This window comes from Clarias gariepinus, chromosome 27 (genome assembly GCF_024256425.1).
Source record: "Clarias gariepinus isolate MV-2021 ecotype Netherlands chromosome 27, CGAR_prim_01v2, whole genome shotgun sequence".
Lineage (NCBI taxonomy): Eukaryota > Metazoa > Chordata > Actinopteri > Siluriformes > Clariidae > Clarias > Clarias gariepinus.
In genome coordinates this window covers 7,399,428-7,420,876 of record NC_071126.1, presented here as the reverse complement: position 1 = coordinate 7,420,876, position 21,449 = coordinate 7,399,428, and the positions used below count along the sequence as shown (strand labels likewise).

Below are 21,449 nucleotides of genomic sequence, written 5' to 3'. Positions count from 1 at the left end.
AAAAAAAAAGCCCTATTCTGCCCCCTAGTGGCGTTAGAAATATTAATGAATGCATATGCAGAATATACTGCATGCATACTGTATGTTTAAGGAAAAAATGCACTATATATTAAAATCTTAAAAATAAATAAATATGAAATAATATTTATTACTAACAATTAGCAAGAAAATTATATTAATATATCATATACAGCAAGGCGATATACTTTATAAATAATCAATAATATAGGAATAATAATCATATAAAAGCAGGTGCAATCATTAGGCCAGATATGCAATTAGTGTATGTGGTTTACTCTACCCTACAATCTATTGCTGTATCCAACATGTCACATGATTGTTAGTGAAATTCTAAGCAAAAACTGCACTTTCAGACATCCTAACACTACAGTGTGTTTTTTTTTTAAAGCAACATTTAAATGCCTTTATACATAAGCAATTTCCCTCTGGGATAAATAAAGTTTTTTGAATCTTGAAAACATACGGGTCTAAATTTTTACCTCCAATTAAACAAGCTTGTACCCCACAAAAAACAGGTGAGTTTGAAAAGCTTAATTAATTAATGAAGTAACCCTAAAGCCACGCCCACTTGTCGGGTCTCAGTAAAGATGGCGGTGAGTGATTTAGAAGTTTTAGAAGTGCTGCTCGCTGCCTTTTAAACAATTTAATGTTGTAACAATGTATTTGAATGTTTTTTCTTTTTTTAGCTGCCACAAAAAACGATTGATGTCCACTGGATTCCGTTTAAAACCGACTGTGAGGAGTTGCTGGGACGCTTCCAACAGACAGAGTCGGTTCGGTTTAACGAGTTCGCGGTCATATGGAGAGCCATGGACTTCTCCAGTGTGTTTCAGTAAGGCCTAGCTGAATTGACTTTTAGATGATGCTGCGGCTTGCATTTAAACTACAAATGGATATTAAGAAACAATTACCAGTATGGAGTCATCTCCATACTGACTGACATTAGATGTTGATTGAAGTTCTACAAGAGTACAGGTCTGACCATAATGCACCATAATACAGGTTTGGGATACCTGACTTTTACACTCCTATTTGCTTGTTGATCATCCTATTCAACAACTAGTCCCCTGTTCCTATTATATTAATCCTAGGTTATTGTTTTTTTTTTTTTCCCCTGAAAAGACTTTTCACTAGATTTTGAATATGTGGTTGTGGCGATTTGAGGTCATTCTGCTGCAAAAGCATTGGTGAGGTCAGGTGCCTGGTTCATCCCATTGATGTTAAATAGGGTTGAAGTCAGCGTTGAACTCAAGTTCGTTTCAATTTAATCCTCTTAACGATGTTTTGTGAAAAGAGGCATTCCTAAGATGGAAGATGGAACATTTTTGTGTTTCGAAGAAGAACCAAATATTGGTGCAATAGTCAGGTATCCACATACTTTTGGCCATATAGTGTATTTGTCCTTTGATGGAAATCATTTACAGGGACTAGTATGGCTTGTATAATTTTCTTTTCTTTTCTCACTCCCTCCCTCTAGTGGAATGACTACAAACCACGAGAAAAGACCCTTCGGTCGGCTGGTCTTTACCACAGTGTACGAATACTTCTTGCCCCCCTACAGCTTTCAGATCCGAGTGGGGGCGCTCTACATGTTCTACGGCCTTTACTTTGCACAGCCTACCTGGCCGAGGGAAAAGGTGCTGCGACCAACGTCGTCATCATAATCCCTGTCTCTTTTTTAGTGTGAATTTATCCATATCTTTAATCCCTTTGCAGATCTGGATTGCACTGAAGGACTGGATGTGTATACAGACGTTTATCTTGGATGCAGTCAGCTGTCAACACCTGGATGTTGTATATGTCTACAGGAAGCTTGTTTCTGAAAAGGCTTTTTTTCATACTGCCATGCCCAGTCAGGTGCAGTCCAACAATCCTGTTCCTTACATATTATAGTAGTTCACCTAGACAAGCGGAAAAATACTGGGTGTCGTTTAATTTCCATACTCATTGTAAGTCAGTATCATATACCCCCAAAACAGAAATCTTAAAAAAATGCCAGGTAAATGTTACCATTTTACCCATGGTGTATAAAGTGATTTTTTCCCCCCCAGAGATTAATAAAACATGTCCTAGCAGGCTATCAGTAAACCACATATTTTCTCATACCACCAGCTTACATTTGATGCCAAGCGCCGTTTTAAAAACAAGAAAGTGAATGAGATGTTCCATGACTGGCCAGCCAGAGTGACAGAGCTGGTCAATAAGGGTACACTGGAGGTAAATGAAAAGGTTTTTGAATAGAGAAATCCTTGTGAATTAAATCTGTCTAAATGGTATTTGGAATAAAAAATTAGAAAATATAAATACATCAAGTCTGATTTAGAAATACCATTTCCCAGGAAATTATTTTTATGAAGAATCCCATAACAGATGATTTCTCTTTCAAAAATGGCTGAAAGTATATGACATTTTTTATGTTTCTGGGGATATTGACAATAGATGTTAATTCTTGTGTGTTCTCACAGGAAATTTCAAATGTGCAGGCTCATTACGAGCGGATTAAGCAGGCTCTTGATGTGTCCGCTTTGATCAGTGTGACACCAGTCAACCTGACTGCACAACTTCAGAAATGTACACTTGAGTTTCAACAGTGGCAGGAAAATATCAAAGTGAGTGTGAAGACTTAAGACTTGCAGTCATTCCAACAAGCTTGTACAACATATTTATTATCAGACTACATTTACATTGCTTGTGGCTGCTAAATATTGGAGTTTATTTGATTGTTTTTGCAACCTCTTTCCAGAAACAAAATAAAAACTCTGACACAGAAGCAAAGAAAAGCACTGAGTCACTAGAGGTGGGTCCAGCTGTGTTGATAAACAGGAATCTGATTTTCAGACTGTTAATACACGAACCAACTAAAGAATCTTGAACATGTGTGAAGCAGATTCTCTTTTTCCTTTGAATTTTCCCCCAGTGCTCCACAAGGGCAGATATACTGGCTACGATAAAGTCAAAGTCTTATGGGCATCTAGCAACGGTTTGTCTTGTACTGTATTTACAAATTTACAATAGCTGTTTTTTAAGCCAAGTAAATTTCTTTTACTGAGGTGATAAGATATTTTTATTGCATTAACTGCATATTGTTTTTATCACTTTTATGTTCCTCTTGACTTCTTAGATATTCTACTTTGGGTAATTTGTGGTTTTGTGTGATAATTTGATTATAGGCTTCTAAATCACGACGACACAGACAGGTGGAGATGGACAACTCAGGATCTGGGACAGACCATGCACAAGAGTTTTCGTGTCAGGACAAAATGAAGCAGCTCTCTCTGAGAGCAAGGACCTGGCGAAACCTCGGCAAAAAAGGTCCATACCTAATATGTGAAGATAACACAATCTATAACATCCTGTTATGTGGGTGCTAGTATACTTAACAGTAAGCATACTTTTTAATGCCTTCAACAAAATTTTTTTTATTAATTAATATCATTCATTGTGACATACTGAAGGATCAGAAGAAGAAATATACCAGTATTGGGTACTAAGCACAGCAGAGGAAGACAAAGGAGCGTGTAAGGACATTTTTCACTAGATGAACCCATAATTTATCTGCATCGTTAATTGTTTTAGAATGTCTTAAATGTTTTATGATAAGCATTTTGTGATTAATTTGTTGTTTTTCCCCCACTTCTTTTAGTGAAGAAATCCCAAAGGAAGAAAAGATTTAGGTGGTAAAATAAAAGGAGTGGATTTTTTACGGTCTCTAAGGTGGTTTAATTTCCTTTTTTTAGTTTGTGTTATCCAATGTAATTCAGGAATAGAAACAATGTTAATCTTTTGATTTTCTGACTCGCCTAATAAGATTGTTTGAATTGAATGTATTTGCATTATCTAATTTTTTTTCTGTCTTATAGTTGTTTACTAAAGAGAATAAAAAAATATGCTTGAAAAAATGGAGAGTTAATATTCCTTCACTGTTAAGATATTTTAACAGATTTGGTGGAATTAGACTCCTTCAGCTCTCTTTCTAAGAAAACATTAGCCTGGCTTTCTGAATCGATCCCACAGAGATGGGGATTGTGTAAATAATCAGTTTGTTTTTTAAACTCATTATAGTAAAATATAAATGAATAGCATTACAGCATTACAATGTAGATTACTAACAATGACATTGGTCTAAACGTTAGCAAACACTGGTTCTCCTTAAAGACCCAATCTTTTTTTACAAACCTGTATAATGTTCCCTGTATAATGTTAATAGCAATATTTGAGGGCTCTTTTGAAATCTAAGTAGTTGGAAATGGAGGAAATCAGGGTACCCAGAGGAACCCCACCAAGCACAGGGAACACCTTTTTTTTATTTAGGCTTCAAAACCAGGCTTGGGACTGGCACTGCATCCAGTGTCTGATTTGGGCATTGGGTGGGACCTACCACTGAGTTACCTGCTCTAACTGCTTAGATGTATATAAGGAGATAAAAATATAAGTTGCTCTGGATAAATGTAAGGTAACTTTTAGTTTCAGTAAATGTTAAACTGTCATCTTACACCATGGAAAGACATTTTAGACAATCATGTGCCTCAGACTTTGTGGCAAGTTTGAAAAAGACCCACATGTGAGTGTGATGGTCGGGTGTCCACAAACTTTTGGCCACATTCTGCAGCATTAGACTTATTCAAAAGCTCTGTTTTGCGGGGACCCGCTTTTTACGTCATCTCTAATGCGCGTGCCCGTGGCCGAATGTGCGCGAGTCTCTACCCGCCGGTTCCTGCGAGCTTCTGTTCATATCCGGACGAGCTAACCGGTTCGGTTCGGCTTGTGTCGTTCAGTAAGATTAGCCAGGAGACGGGAGATATCGGGACCGTCGGGTACACGAACAGCAGCGTCGCGGCATCATGAGAAAGCGAAGAGAAAGTTGCCGTTAGGGAGTTAGCCGTGTTGCTAGCTGTATGTTCCTGTGTTTCAGGGAAGCACCGCCTTCGCGTCATCATCAGCGCGCGAGGCTTTGGGTTCCGCACAGCGAGTAGGGCCGTGTTGGATTTATTTACACATAATGGCGACTGGGGTGTTCGGACGATTCGTCTGCCTTTGTAGATACCTGCAGGATCCTTGCCATGTGGCCAGGTTTCAGCAGCTGTGCGGGGTCAGGGGGACGTTTTCCCGCAGATCAGCTGCCCCGGGGAAGGAGCGCGAGCGGGACGTGTCTCCTAACGGTGCGTGCGTGGAGCGCGTGAATCGGGAACGGGACTCTGACGGCGTGCACGCGAACCACGAGCCTTCTGCGAGCAGCCCTGAACACTTGGACGCAAAAGGCAGAGTGAAGCCTCTCCGTAAGAACTCCCTGACTGATGATGTTGGCCAAGAGTTCATCATCGAGAACAAGTTTCTCTTCTACCTGTTCACCATGGGCACCGAGCTGGGCAACGAGATGTTCTTCATCGTCTTCTTCCCATTCCTGATGTGGAACGTGGACGCATATGTGAGCCGGCAAGTGATCGTGGTGTGGGTCTGGGTGCTGTTCTTCGGTCAGACCACCAAAGACCTGGTGAGGTGGACGCGACCTGCGTCTCCACCCGTGGTCAAAGTGGAGGTCTTCTACAACTTCGAGTACAGCATGCCGTCTGTACACGCCATGACCGGAGCATCTGTCCCTTTCTGCCTCTTCCTGCTCACTTATAACCGCTGGGAGGTAATACTCCAGCCTGAGTGTTGGCTTGGTGTCCTGCAGCAGTCAGGAACAAGGGTCAGGAGTGAAATTAATGTCAACTGTTTAGATCTTATGTTTTTCACGTTCGTGTCATTCTGAAATATCATGCTGGGGCCATGCCGGTATATTTAAAATCACAGAATTCAATCTTTGTTGCATTAGTTTTTTTTTTTTTTTTTGCAAATAAGTTCAGTACTGTAAACACAACACACCGTTTAGTACTGTGAAGAAGGTTTTGGGGAATTTGGGAAAAGATATTTTTCCAAAACTTTGTGGACACTTGAACGTCACGCCTATATCTCCTTGTTGAACATCTCATAACTGATAAAGTCCTCTTTTCTGGAAAGACTTTCCTCTAGCGCTGCTGTGGTGATTTGTTTATTCAGCCTTAGTGAGGTCACACACTAATGTGCAGTTTCAGTTCGTCCAAGTGGTATTTACTGAGGTCAAGGCTTTGTTCAGGACATTCAGAATCTTCTACACTAACTTTGGCAAACCATGTTTTTAGGGTGGCGATTGTTCTGCTGGAACAGGATTAGGGCTCTCAGTTCAAGTGAAGGCAATTTTTAAAGCTACATTATTAGACATTTTATAAGATCATGTGCTTGAAACTTTGCTGCAACTTTTCGAGGAAGATCCTCAGATGAGTGTGTTGGCCAAGTGGATGCAACCATATAGTATAGGGCAAAAAAGGGACCCTGATCTTTCAGGATAATTCAGATGTTTTGATGCCCATGGCATAAATCTTTCTTTTTAAGTGGAAGTAAAATGTCCATTTGGAGAAAGTCTTCTTTTAGAAGCTACCTTAGAGTAAAATGCACTGAAAGCAAGAAGGTACATTTTGAGTATTGATTAAATGCAGCCTTTAGTGTTAATAATATATATTTTTTTGCATGAATAAAAATGATGGCTTATCACAGAGTGTATATTTTACACATGCATACAGTACCAGTCAAAGGTTTGGACAAACTATCTAATTTAATGCTCTTGTTAGGTGATTCCCTTTTGAAAACTATTTATTTTAACTATGAAATAAAACATATAGCATTAGGTAATTAGGTAACAACAAGAAGTGTCAGCTATTCTGAAATAATTCTTGCATTAACAGTATTGTCAAGTGCATTTGCAAAAATCGTTAAGCACCATGATAAAACTGACTCTCATGAAAACTATCACAGGAAAGCAAGATAAAAATTTATCTCTGCTGCAGAGGAAAAGTTACCAATTAATCATCAATTAACAGCACCTTAGAATAGAGCAGTTATGAAGACTTGACAGAGCAACTGTACAGAGGAGATTATTGCATATTATAAATGCCTTTAGCATTGTTTTTTTTAAGGAGAAAGAAAAAAAAACCCAGGAAACACCATGGAGTTAGGTGTGTCCAAACATTTGACTGGTAGTGTACCAGCTTAGAGATTGGGGTGGTGCGGATCAATTTGGTTATGTATTGCAATTCTTTTGTGTGGCGGCTCATGTATTGGCACCCTGACTCCAAAATCAATGTTTAAAATATTATACGTTTGCATCTGAGGTTGTACTAAGTTGCAGTTCTTCTATAATTCCACAATTGCCACGCTCTGAACTCTTTACACATTTGCAAGCAGCACAGTGTCCTGTTTGGTAGGAGCAGTGTGTTAATGTTCCAAGTTTGTTTAAAATTTTAATGAAATCCGATTTATAAAATGTTGATACTACAGAATCATGTTACAAATTGAATCAGCACCTGGGTCTTGTGTTAATATTGCATCAGGCAGTCCCTGGTGATTTCCATCCCTAGTGTACGTGTGGTTCAGAACTTTGAAGAGGGATTTGTGCTGCATTGTCTTTTAAACTTCTAGCTGCAACATTTCTTTTATCCAGGAATGTTTGATGCAAAACTAAATCAGTGGTGCAAAGTATGGAAAAATGCATTGAAAGCAGCTTCACTTTGAGCTACTCAGTAATATGCTTATGAGGCATGTTAGGCCCACTGCTCAACACATTACTGAACCCAGCAGGATGAGCATAGCACTGCTGTCTGATAACATTTGATGGCCTCTGATCTCATAGGTAATGTATCGACGTTCACTGAGGTCACACACGGTGGTGTGAGCTCTAAAGTTCACTGAGTAAAGGGTAACACAACGGCTGCAAGGAAATACTGATATGTTGATAGTGATATTGTTCCTGACCATTGGACAAATGCTAAAGGTTTAAGTTTTTTCTTCCTTCTCCAAAAGTCGTACCTGTTAACGATAATGCATATTGTAGTTCAGGAATGGATATTCAGTGAAAAGTTTTCATGTGGTGTAATACATCTTATTATAAAAATAATACCCCTGCAAATAAAATGGATTAAAAATCAAAGAATTAATAAAAATTAAAGAGTTTTTATCACCGCCAGCTGATGTAATATGGAGAAATAATGGACATAAATGCCAAACAGAATGCCTGTTTAACATCTCATTCAGTATCCATCATGTGATAGCGCATAATATATAATTCATAACTCAATAAAAGCCTGCATTCAAAGAGAAAACAATAGAGAAGGAAACAAGCCCCAGATTTTGTTTGGACTTTATTTTATGTAGCTGCCATTCTTGCTTTTTTTAAGCCATTGACACTTCAGGCATTTACAAATTTGCACAGGAGATAAGAAGAGCAATAGCAGACCCCAGGAACAATGGCGCTCGGTCATGCTCGCTTTGTGGTTCTTGTCAGCTGTGTTTGTGGACTTAAATATGAAGACGCTGTGTCTATAAAGATTTGTAAGAATCAGCAAATATAACGCAGCTTTCGTTATTTCCTCAAACCACTGTGCAAATTGTGGTCAGCATTTGCACAGCAGTTTGGCATACATTAGCTTTGCGCACAGCAGAATGCAAAGCTTTGTCCCTTTGAAGCTTAAAGCAAGGTGTGGCACTGCTTAACAAATTAGTTTGACATTACAAAAAGCCGTAACAGTAGAGGTTATTATTATTATTTTTGTTTTTTGATAGCGTTATGATTAGGTTTTAAATTACCGTTATCTCTGCTTTAGAAAGTGTAGATCGAACTGATCAGGGCGGTTTGTAAACAAAAGCAGTTTAACTGACATTTCAGTGTGTGTAGTTGCAGGATATAATATTTGAACAGTAGTGATATATATGGATATATGAAGGTGAGTAAAAAAATATTCTCACTCTTGCTATAGAATTAATTTTAGAAATGACAAAATCAGTACAAATGCGTTTTTTGTCCATCTGTTACCAAGCTTTTGTATTGTATTCAATCATTAAAATGTTTTAGGCTAAGCTGAAGTGAGTTTTATCAGAAGTGAGTTTTCGTCCTTGTAGGGCTTCTTTTAGGGGACAAAAGCAAGATCAGGACTATAGGGAGATGCTTTAACATATATCAAAACAAAGTTTTGGAGAGTGTGGGCAGATGTGTGCAGACGTGCATCGTCATGCACGATCACAACACCCTTGGATATCTTTCCTCTGAGTTTAATCCAATGTTTAGATTTCAGTTTTTCAGTAAGCATTTCACTGTAACGTGACAGTTAAAGAAGTGTACAGTATACAGTCAGTTTATGCAGTACAGATAGGTGCTTACAATGTATAATATGTGTTCTCTTTCCTTTTCTGTGATCCAGTACCCTTTCTTGTTTGGACTGAGCGTGGCCATATGCTGGAGTTTCCTGGTATGCATAAGCCGAATCTACATGGGAATGCATTCTGTCTTGGTGAGTAAAACTAATTAAAAAAAATATTTTATTAAACACCACAGGAGTAACATAATGTTTGTTTGCTAATATTTTTATAAAGTGACTCGAGGATTTTAACAATGTCTTCCTTCCTGGATCAAAGAGCAGTATAGTGATCAGTCATCCATAAACGTTAGTTTTTTTCCCCCTATCTCTCTCTCTGAGTGTTATTCGCTTATTCCATACAATCTTTATTATCTTTTAAACACATGATTCATTTTAGCAACGGCCAAGACACAAGAATAAAAAAAAACATTGAGGTGTAACGTGATTATATAGTGAACCATGATGCAGCTGCAGTCAAAAGCTGACTCATAACACTCGTTATCTCGTCCACCTCCGCAGTCCTGACCCCTTGGGATGGATATGGATGCTCACGAGCTAAAGCCGTAGATCAGTGAGTCATCATCGCTGACTCATCGTAGCATCTGCTCCGCTCAGTTAATCACGGGGTTCTGTTTCTGCTAACGGTTATTAGTTCTTTCACCGATCCTCTCTGATTGGGCTCTCGCCCTCCCGGGAGGACAATCAGCGCTTTTTGGCTGTCTCTGATTCAATCTGATAGCTGGTAATAGACAGTGCTGAATTTTGTTCACAAAGTCTGATACCTAAAATGGGAAAAAAACTCTTCTTATCATCTGACATTCCCTACACTGTGTTTAAATATAAAATAAACACCTAAATGGAATCTATTTGTTTTTATAGTAACCTCACGCATACATACACTGCAGTATGTCTTATGCAAAAGCAATGCAATCTAGAATAAATATCAGGCATTTGAGGAAATAAAACAGCTTTTGTTGGACCCTACTGTCCTGTAGTTCTGCATATATTAATATCTGTCTTATTTTGTGCTATACAAGTGTGTCTGAAATTTGCTACACCTCTCTTTTCACATTGTTTAAAAAAAAAACTTGCACTGTAGTCCATGCTCCTGGTTGTGGCTGTCTGTCTTATTTCTCACAGAGTAAGCAGATTCTGACTGATTACAACCCTGCCTTCTACATGCTCTTACTACCGTGATCATATTTCTTGAAGCTAATTGCCGCCAGGTCATGAAGGTTTGCTTTGTCACGTGTTAAAAATGATCCTGTAATCTGCCCTTAACCTTGAAGACGCCTCCTGTCAGATCAGATAGCGGGGAGAAGAACAGGCGAACCACACACTTTACACCTGACAGCAGCATAACAGTGCAGAACCGGCCGGAGCTCGCAGTTTACTTGACGTCACTGGAAAAAGAACGGAGGCCGATGATGAGCAGAAATTGTAAAGCAGAAAGATGTATAAGGGAAAGTGAGATAGAGGAGCTTTTTTAGAAGGTTTCAGTGTTAGTCTTTTTATTAGTGGATAATAAATGCTGTAAAGAGGGTAATTTTTGAAAGAATGGTTCAGTATGAAAGTCTTGCTAGGTGATAACACCGAGTGGCATAAACCCAGAACATGTGACTTTAATATGGGGCTATAATCTTTCACCCTGTTTCAGTGACGTTTACATTATATGTCATCAGTGTTTGTATTATGAACAAGGTGTATTACTTACCCAACAAGGAGAATACATTATACAAAAGTGGAGAGAAGAAGGAGGGATGACAGAAGTGCGTCTTTTTTGTTTTTTCTATTTACCGCTCAGAGAAACATAACATGCATCAGTAGAACCTTACTGCATGATTTGAAAGTGTGTGTGAGTAATAATTTCGTCCAATATTATTTTACAATGCGGCACGGTGGCTAAGTGGTTAGCAGTGTTAGGTGTAACGCATTACAGAGTATTTGGATTACTTTTTTGATGTAACGATTAATCTAACGCATTAGGTCCGCCATTTAAATACTTAGTTATTTTGTAATATTTTTAAAAATGTCATTCGTTTTTTCAGGCAATTTATGTAATCGTGAGCCAGACAGCAGTCATTCCCAATCCATTAGTGTGTGTGTGTGTGTGTGTGTGTGTGTGTGTGTGTGTGTGTGTGTGTGATAGTCGTCCTATAAGCCCTGTCCCTGATAACTCGCCCCCCTCTGTTATTCCTGCTGTTATACCCCTATCTCACCTCACCAAAACTCGTGGTGAATCATGATGAACTTCCGGCTACTGTGTGAAACTGCGTAGGTGAGATGGGGTATTGATAGTTAACAGATTATGGGCTAATCTTCACTGAGTGATGATGGTAGAATAATTATAAAGTTCTTGACTAAAACAACATGCACGAGGATTCAGTAAGGAGTTTTCATTATCTGCAATGGAAAAGTATTCTAACTAGTTACTTTTATTAGAAAGTAACGCTATAAGGTAACTGATTAGTTTTTAAAGACAGTAATTTTTTAATGTATTAGTTACTTTAAAAAATAACGTCCCCCACCACTGGTGGTTAGCACTGTTGCCTTGCACCTCCAGAGTCGAGGATTTCGATTCCAGCTTGCATGTTGTCCCCTTGCTTGGTGGGTTCCCTCAGAGTACTCCGGTCTTCTACACAATTCAAAGACATGCTAATTGGCATTATCAAATTGCTTGTAGTGTGTGAATGATCATGTGAGTGTGTGTGGGGCACCCTGTTCAGGGTGTACCCCGCTTCGCGCTCTAAGTCTCCTGGGATGGGCTTTAGGCGCCCCCAACCCAGCAAACAAGATAAAGCATATAATGTAAACGATGCCTGAGTGATTATTTTACATTTATGTACAATATTACATATCACATACAACTTTATCCAGGGCATGATGTTGATAAATCTTTTTTTGCGTCAGTGAGATCTCAGGATATAATGTATTGGTCAACCCATATAGTTTACTTTCTGAGCCACAGATTTTAGTCCTCCTGTCTAATATCATTACCATCTGCCACTGAAAAGCTGATATGTGCGAAATGGTGAAATGGCCCACTTGAAGAGGAAGTCCAAATTGCTATGTGAGGGTGAAAACAGGAAGCTGGTACAACAGGCACATAATTACACCTCAGGAAGTATCCAGAATGATGTATATTGCATACTTGTTTCCAGCATTGACTGTAGAGTCACGGACTCATAAATTAATCATATAAAACATAAACCTGATGTTGAAATTTGCTTTATTTACCACAACCTCAAAGACTGCCTCTGTTTCGTAACAGTTTTGTTTCACTGGTTGTCAAAAAACTATTTTGTAGTGGTGTAAGAACAACTGTTTGGGGAACTTTGTTTTACATCAGCATGTGAAAGTGCTGTTAAAGGATAGGATTAAAACACAAAGGAACAAAACAGTGTTTCCTTGTTTTTGAAAATCTGATGTAAGCTGTTTTTAAAATCGCTCCATTATTCACCATTTGCTCTGTACACGCTTATATAGCACTATAGTGGGAAGTGATAATCGGGCAAAGTCCGCTAAAATCATACAACACTCTGAGGGGAAAAAATGACCTTACATGGTGCTACATAAATGAGCTAAACCCACAAAAATACTGAAACCATAAAAATGTTGCAGTTGTAAATCTGCCAGTCCTTAGTGCCATAGTGTCTTTAATATATATATATATATATATATATATATATATATATATATATATATATATATACAGTACCAGTCAAAAGTTTGGACAACATGTGTTTTGTGATACATTCTAGAACAATACTGGAAGGTCAGCTGTTCTGGAATAGGTCAAGAACAGTATTTTCAAGTGCATTTGCAAAACCCACCAAGCACCATGATGAAACTGGCTCTCATGAAGACCATCCAAGAAAGGCAAGACCAAAACTTGCCTCTGCTGCAGAAATAAATCACCAATTAACAGCACCTCACCAGACATGGCTTAATATCAACCATTCAGAGGAGATTTATGCATATTTTGAATGCTTACAACATTGTTTAACAATGTAGAAAGAAAAGAAAATCAGGAAAGACCATGGAATAACAAAGGTTGTCCAAACTTTTGACTGGCAATGTATATGTACTCATGGATGCAAGAAATGTCGCACATGTACATTTCTTACAATTTTCTAAAACAAAAATCTGTGTATCCATCAGCACCAGAAATAAAAAAATTTAGACGATGTTGACAATGAGAGTTAGCATTGCCTAATTATATAAACCCCCTGCATGTCCAGCAAGTGCAGCTTTGTCCAAATGTTGTTGAATATTTCAACGACTTATCATGTGTAACCCTGGAATACCATTTCTCAAATGACACTATCGAATTAGTTTTGGTGTTGTCACTCTTGAGCTTTCAGACCTAGGGTGATCAGCAGTGGAACTTATTGTTCGCAATCTGTTCCATAGCCTGCAAATGTTTTTTTTCTGGCAACTTTAGGCTTTTTGGTGAAAGATTGTGGCTGACCTGACCAAAGGAAGCTTTTTGTATGCTTGGTGATGTGTTTTTAGGTTAAAGCGTAACATAAATGTAATGCAGGTGGTTCCTTTTTTTTTTGTCTGCTACCGTTAGGGGTCACCACTAATTCTGTCTACTTCATCTTCCCTTGTCACTCCAACCTCCTGCATGTCCTCCCTAATCACATCCATAAACCTCTTTTTGGGCCTTCCTTTTTTTCCTCCTGCCTGGCAGCTGCATCTCTAACATTCTCCTCCCGATATACCCCTCATTCCTCCTCTGCACATGTCCAGACCATCTTAATCTGGCTTCCCTAACTTTGTCCCCAAACCATCCTACCTTCATTGTCCCTCTAATATACTCATTCCTAATCCTGTCACTCCCAAAGCATTTAACTTAGTGCACGTGTAACCGGTCACTCCAGTTAAAATTCACTCTACGTTGTGTGAATCAGACACAAGACACAGGTGGCGGTTCACTGGAAGCATTTAATCTCTGCTCTCTCTCTGACACATAAAAGAACAAACAGCCTCAGAGTGTGAATTGCTCTTGTTTTTGCTATAAAATAAATGTGATGTATGATCACGTGCTTGATTTCCACATGTTTAGGCCAAAATTATTAATAGAACTCAAAAAAGGGAAAAATCCCAGAACATAATCACACAAATACATAAAAGAACATTATACACACAAATTGGAGTGAAGACATAAAATAATAAAAATTTTAATTAAATTGGATTAGCAGGAGTCATACTCTTCCATACAGTTTCATCAGAAAAAGGGAAAAGGAGAAGACAAAACAGGAAATTGTGCTGGCTTTAGGTGACATTACAAGATTTAAAGGGGAAAGCACTCATCTCAGTCAGGCACTTATATCAGGTATATGAAATGAAAAATTTTGTTTAAATTCTAACAATTTAACAGGTTAATTTATATACATGATACACACGTTAGTTTTAAATAACATGACTACAACAGCATCGGGTTTTACCTGTAGTTAAAAACAGTTAGCTAGCAATCTGTCTGTTCTGGATAATAATCAAGATAAATCATGATTGTTGTACATTGAACTCGGATTACGAGTAACGTGGTTTGCGAGTGTTCCGCAAGACAAGCAAAGATTTTCTTGCGCTTCTTGTTTTGACGCTGAGCGTCACGTGATCCAAACTGAGCCAATTTTCCTCTCTCTTGCGCTGCAGAATTGTGGGTAATCGTCTCCCCTGCTCGGTCTTAGTGCATGTCTCCCACTGGTATAATCAACATTCGTGCGCATGTGTACTGTTTACTGTAACACTGGGATGTGTGTTTACATTTTTATTTTGTGTTTGTAAGCGTGTGTGTACAGCATGCCTGTACTGTTTCTTATAACACACGCATGTGTGTGTGTGTGTAAAGCAAAAGAAAGTCTCATTAGAGAGGTTAAAGATAAATTTACTCTCTTTCTGTTTCAGCCTGTCTTATGTGTTTGCGCACATAATTTAACACCATGCCCCTTCACACATACACACACACACACACACACACACACACACACACACACACACACACAAACTCGCCTTTACTTTATATTTTTTTATTAATTATTTTTATGTATTTATTTTTAGGGGCTCTGCAACAAATAATTTAAGTTTCCATTATTTCTTATGGGAACGAATTACGCTCATAATCCTAGGTTCCACTGTATATTGACAGGTTAGTGTCTTAGGATCTCAGAATAAATACACCTGTTCCTAGAATCCCCAGACTTTATTAGTGTCTAGGACACAGTTGCGAAAAAATCTATTAAGATTTGTGTATAAATAAGACAAGCGTTGTTAAATCCATGAGATAATCTTCAATAGTTCCTTGTGTATTAAAACATGATTCCTTTTTTGTACATGATCTAGAACTGGTGAGTTATGTTTTCGGGGATATTTTGCATCAAAGATGCTGCCTGATATGATTGATGGATAGAAAGAGAGAGAGAGTGCTTTATTGCTCCCAGATGAAAGTTGAAACATTGCAGCAGCCAACATACATGGAACAAGGTGAAGAAGAGTATTAAGATTAAAATAACATAAAAAAAAAACTATGATGCACGGTTGGCCATAGTGCAGTCAGTTTGGAATCTGAAAAAAAAACTGCACACTGTGGTGCATTAACACGTAAAAAAAAATAGGGAGAAATATACCTTTTCTATGTACTGTACATGCACATAATAATTGTATTATCAGTTACGTCATCCACTATAACTTCGTCATGAAATCACTAGAGGGTTATAACAGTCAAGAGTCTTCTTCAGAGATGACAAATGCTCTCAGCAGATGATTTCATCTTTATAGACTATAATTTATATATATTTTTTAATCAGTGTAATATTTTAAACATTATGTGCCAGTTTTATGATGAAGTTTAGTGGCGGCTTTTCCATGAAAAAAACTGTTTTCTTCTTGTTAAATTAATCTCCGTGCTCATGCCTTTCAGGAGGTGATCACAGGCTTCCTGTACAGCTTGCTGATACTGGCTGGCTTTCTCCCCGTGTTGGACGACATCGATGCATTCTACTTATCAAGCAGTGCGGCTCCTGCGCTAATTCTGCTGCTACATGTGGGTCTGGCCATCCTCGCCTTCTCTCTGGATTCGTGGAGTACGTCCCGGGGTGACACTGCCCAGGCTTTAGCTACAGGTGCAGGAGGTGCGCTGGCAAGCCACCTCAACCAGCAGCTGAATCTGCAGCCTGACCCGGCTGCCTCCTTGCTTCCCCTGAAGATGCCCTCCATCACCAGCGCACTTCTGGGACGCACTCTCCTGCGTTTGCTGATCGGAGTGGCGGTCCTGCTGGCTGTGCGTGCGATCATGAAGGCCATCGCCATTCCACTAGCCTGCAATTTATTCAGGGTACCCTCTGACGATGTACGCAAGGCGCGTCAGAACCCTCGAGTCGAAATTACTTACCGATTCGTTGTTTACGGAACGGTGGCCTTTTGCTGCGTCTTCCTTGTGCCGCTATTCTTCCTCTGTCTGAACTTGTCGTGAAGAAACTATTGTGCATCTGTCTTAGCTAGTAACATAGTATTAGTTTTAAGTCTCTGGGAACACTCTGATAAAAGTTTTCCAGAACACTTTTTGGGTTTAAGCTGTCTACCAAGTTGGCATTAGAAAGCAACGAAACCACTAACTTCTATTAAGTAATTGTTTCTTTATTTTTGTTTGATTTTACGGTCAGTTATTAATCTTATTAATTTGTTTTTAATCTTTAACAAACCAAAGTGTCATTGATTTTTCCAGAACACGGAGGATAAATATTAGACCAGGCAGCTTTTTTTGCACAAATCTAAAAGAAAAAAAAAAATGATGTGTTGCTCAACATCAGTAATCAAATCATTAAATAAAATTATGAGTATTAAATTGAAATGTACAGACATGCAATAATGACTGTTAAAAAATATATTGATTCATCAAAATTCAAAGATTCATCATATCACAAGTTTCCTCCATAACTGGTCTGGCCAGTTGCTATGTTTTTTACAGTGTATACCCCATTTGTTGCAAAATATTGTTGATTTTTTTATTTTTTTTTCACCATCTATCCAGCCACATAGTGATTAAAATTTTTTTTTCCTCCACATGATTACAAGCCAGGACACATGGGTGGAACAAAAATTTTTGCCTACCACCGATTGGTCAAATTCAATCATACAGAGTTGTCTGATTACTTATGTGCCTGGTAGCATCATCCAACATGCACTAGTTCCAAACACGGATTTGTTGCTGAGCTGCACTGTTTGGTTGTAAAATGCCAAAGAGCACCAGACGGCGTACAGTCAGGAATTGCATACCTACACGGCCTTCTGTACGGGTGTGGTGTAGCTAGGACATAGTTGTGCTTAATTCACTGTCTGTGTCTCAGAGGTGAACAAAAGCTTATTCTGCAGAACAAAACATATTTGGGAGCATTTCTGCATTGTCATGCGAGGATCCTGTTTGTTTTATCTCCACCCGTCTACCAGACAGCCTTCCTACCTACACCCATCCTGCACCATTGTGTTCTAAAGTGGATTGGCTCCTTTCCCACTAAATCAAGCCGGTGCACACTCACAAGCTCTGCCTGCTCATGTTAAACTTGTATATACAAACCCACTCCTGACTGTTTTTTCCTTTTTAGGCCTTTCTTTGTTTCTTACTACTTTATCCTGAAGCATGTTCCTTTTTTCTTCAGAGTTGCTAAGGGCAAAGTTGTTTAAAGAATGCTGTTTCATACTAGTTTTATGCTGTCATACTTGATGGTGCAGTGTCTTAAATTTTTCTCTTTGTTTTGGTTATTGTGCATTTCATGGTAAATGAGTTAGCATTAAGAGAACCAGGGGAAGATGGGAAGTTTCTTCATTCTGTTTGCATAAATTTACTCACAGCCAATCTAAACCTGGCCTTGCATCCTTTAGTCTCGTGGACTTACGGACAGTCTTACAGATCATGTCAGGTCTAATAAGAGGGGACTTCAGCTTAAGACATTTCCATGGATAATTTTTTTTCTTTTTATATATTAACATATGTTCCCCATTTATCTTAATACAGATAACAAAATACAGTATCATTAGGCTTGTTTTTTTGTGACATTTCAAAATACATGAGTTTTAATGTAATCCTGCGTACTCTGTGGCTGTGCATGTATCTTGAAGCAATCGATTAATCATTAAAATAAGTACAAGGGTAAATAAAAATTATGCACACTCCATTTATATTAAAACTTGTTGTTTTATCAGTGCTTTCTGTTTAAGGCTACTGTCTCCCTAGTCACTGCTGTGCAGGTGAACGCTACATCAGTTCATTTGCGGTGCGAGCTAAAATGGATGTCCCACTTGTAATTGGCATAAAAGAAAAGAAGCAGTTAAGGGTGTACGTGGTGCCGTTATTTAGACTTTGTGCGCAATATAGAGAAAATGTTTGGATATCTGCGAACAAAATTTGGACCAATTCTCTGAGGAAGGTAAAAGTTTCCTAAAGAGAATAATTACTTGAGAGTAAACCACAGAGTATGGAACGGAAACATCGTTAATCGACGACCAACAGTGCTCGTTACAGTGAGATGCTTATTTAAGTGCTGAAGCCTAAACTTTTTATTTAAAACAGAGGACGGCTACCCAGGGGCGTTGTTATTTTGCATGACAATGCACATCAACAATGATGCCACCATTGATGACACTCTGTGAAAATGTAGGTTTGAGGTGTTGAAGCATCCACCCTGTAGTCCTGATCTTGCTTTATCAGACTTTCACCTGTTTGGTCCTCAGAAAATATTCACTAATGATGAAGAAGCAAAGACAGCTGTAAATATGTGGCTCGTGGCTCACCCTAAAATTATTTTATAAAAGTTGTTCACAGATGGATGAAATGTATTGAAAAGCAAGGAGATTATGAGGAAAAATTATGTATTTGCCTTTTCTAAAAATTTATTTAAATAAATTTTATAGCTGGAGTGTGGAAATTTTTGACTTACCCTTGTATATTGCACATGAATTTTGTATTACTTGCATTATACTCACTTCTTCATCAGTTTTTCTGGCATGTATCATCTTATCCTTAGTCTGCACTGTCCTTTTAACAGCCCAGGAAAAGTTAAAGCTTCTGGAGATTTAGATTTAAGCTGTAGATGGGTATTGATAAAACAACACAAAATACATCTTACTTGAATGACATTATACTGAAAATGTTTTGATGTACTGTTTTTTTTTTCATTAACATGTGTTTTGATATTCTGGAGTAATTTTAATTACATTGCTTTAATTATACACCTCCATGTCAAGGTATTTCGTTCCTTATTCATCTGCAAAATATGAGCAAGTTCTAGTGAAATGTATTCAGGCGAAGTGATTAGTATTTGTCTTAAATTGCATTATGTTGTGGATTATGTTGTGGATTTTTATATCAGTCAGTTTGTACTGTATGTATGCTATGGAAATGTTAAGAGATTATGTCAAGTTGTTATGAAGACAGATTTAAGTGTCTGATATGGAGCACACCTTATACCACACACCTTATTGTAGTAAATAGCAAAATTTCATTTTACTTGTTAAATCTATAGTCCAAGTCTTGTGTATGAACTACACCATCATGTGCTTGTGCTATACAAAAGCCATAACCAATGAGATAATGTACCACTTGTGATATGCACTGCTGTTGATTTGGACGCAAAAAATGTTCCTGAAGGAAAAAAAAAAAATGTGTAATTTGCATTCAAAGCTGTTATTAGACATTCATTATGTTTAAATTATGTCACTGAAATAAATATGTAAATTAGGCCACAATAAAAATACAATTTCAACATATATATGTGTATTACTGTGTGTACATTACTGTGATTTGCAATTTTATAATGAAAAAATAATTTAAGGTAAATATGTTTTTTTTATTTCTACTAATTTGTCCAATCATGCAAAAACTGTTAAAACATGTCTGCTTTCATTTACTTAGGGTGAAGGACCAGCTATGCACTGCCACTCCTGAAACAACTCAAACTTTTTCTTACTTGTAGGTCAGTTACTTGCAGTGCACAGTTCGTAACTTAAGATCTAAGAAGACATGGTTTGCCCAGATTGGAGTGGAAGAACTGTCCTGCAAAGAGCCCTAACCCTAATCCCATAAGGAATATTTGAGATCACCTGGAATGCTGACTGCACCCAGGTCTCCTCAGACATCATCAGTGCCTCACCTCACTCATGCTCCTGTGGCTCAATGAACACAAATTCCTGCAGTGGAGATATCCCTAAATTTTGAATGGTTTGTTCTGCAAATTTAGAAACATATAAATCTAATGGATGATGATGATGATGACTTCTGGTGACTTGTGACTGTAAATTATTCTGTGAAAAACAGGTGTCAAACAAGTTCCCCTTATTTAAGGATAAATGCAGAAAAGGTTGTCCTGTGCATTTGTCTCTGAAAATCAGTAAAATGGGTTGTCCAGACATTGTTCAGAAGAACAGTGTCTTTTGATTCAAAAGTTGATTAGAGACGGGAAAACATACAAAAAAGTGCTAACATTCGAATGGAAAACAAAATTGACTCAAAGAACATCTAAAGTTACCTGTTAGTACTGTAACTATTAGAAGATGGCTATGTGAAGTCAAGCTATCAGCAAGAAGCTCCCGCAAAGTCCCATTGTTGAAAAAAAAAGACGTGCTGAAGAGGTTACAGTTTGCCAAAGAACACATTGACTGGCCTAAAGAGAAATGGTGCAATATGTTTTGAACTGATAAAAGCAAGATCATTCTTTTTGGGTCGAGGGGTCGCAGACAGTTTGTCAGGCGACCCCCAAACACTGAATTCAAGCCACAGTAACTGTGAAGACAGTGAAGCTACAAGACAACGACCTCAAACACAGCAGTAAGCGAGCAGCATCTTGGTTCCAGACCAACAAGATTGACGTCATGCAGTGGCCAGCCCAATCCCCAGACCTTGGTCCAATAGAAAAGTTGTGGCCTGACATTAAAAATGCTGTTTCTGAGGCAAAACCAAGAAATGCAGAGGAATTGTGGCATTAAGTACAATTGTCACAGATGTGAAGCAGTTTTCAGAAACCATGGGTATACTAACTAAATATTAGTTCAAAGATGCACAAGAAAGATTAAACTTCAAGCATTTTTGTTAAATGGTTAATGCATCACTTTATAAAGATGAACTGCAGATGGTACTGCTATTTTTTTGAACAGGCTAATATTTGTTTTTCTTCTTTTAAATTAAACTAATAATACATTTAGCACATTTTTCTTCATGTTGTGATT

The 21,449-nt window shown here is 38.1% G+C and overlaps 2 protein-coding genes across 2 annotated transcripts; both read left to right on the top strand.

The window, feature by feature from the left end:
* The first annotated feature begins 555 nt into the window (after nt 1-555).
* Nucleotides 556-3,898, top strand: snapc1a (small nuclear RNA activating complex, polypeptide 1a). The gene is made up of 11 exons (XM_053489292.1): nt 556-614; nt 708-853; nt 1,499-1,658; nt 1,738-1,878; nt 2,134-2,238; nt 2,487-2,630; nt 2,765-2,818; nt 2,939-3,001; nt 3,192-3,333; nt 3,477-3,539; nt 3,665-3,898. Exons 1-11 carry the CDS (start codon nt 609-611, stop codon nt 3,700-3,702), a joined length of 1,062 nt encoding a protein of 353 aa, XP_053345267.1. The 5' UTR covers nt 556-608; the 3' UTR covers nt 3,703-3,898.
* Nucleotides 3,899-4,663: 765 nt separating this feature from the next.
* sgpp1a (sphingosine-1-phosphate phosphatase 1a) lies at nt 4,664-19,994 on the top strand. Its single transcript, XM_053489291.1, has 3 exons — nt 4,664-5,656; nt 9,291-9,380; nt 16,153-19,994. The coding sequence occupies exons 1-3, from the start codon at nt 5,021-5,023 to the stop codon at nt 16,702-16,704; spliced, it is 1,278 nt and encodes a 425-aa protein (XP_053345266.1). The 5' UTR covers nt 4,664-5,020; the 3' UTR covers nt 16,705-19,994.
* The last annotated feature ends 1,455 nt before the right edge of the window (nt 19,995-21,449 follow it).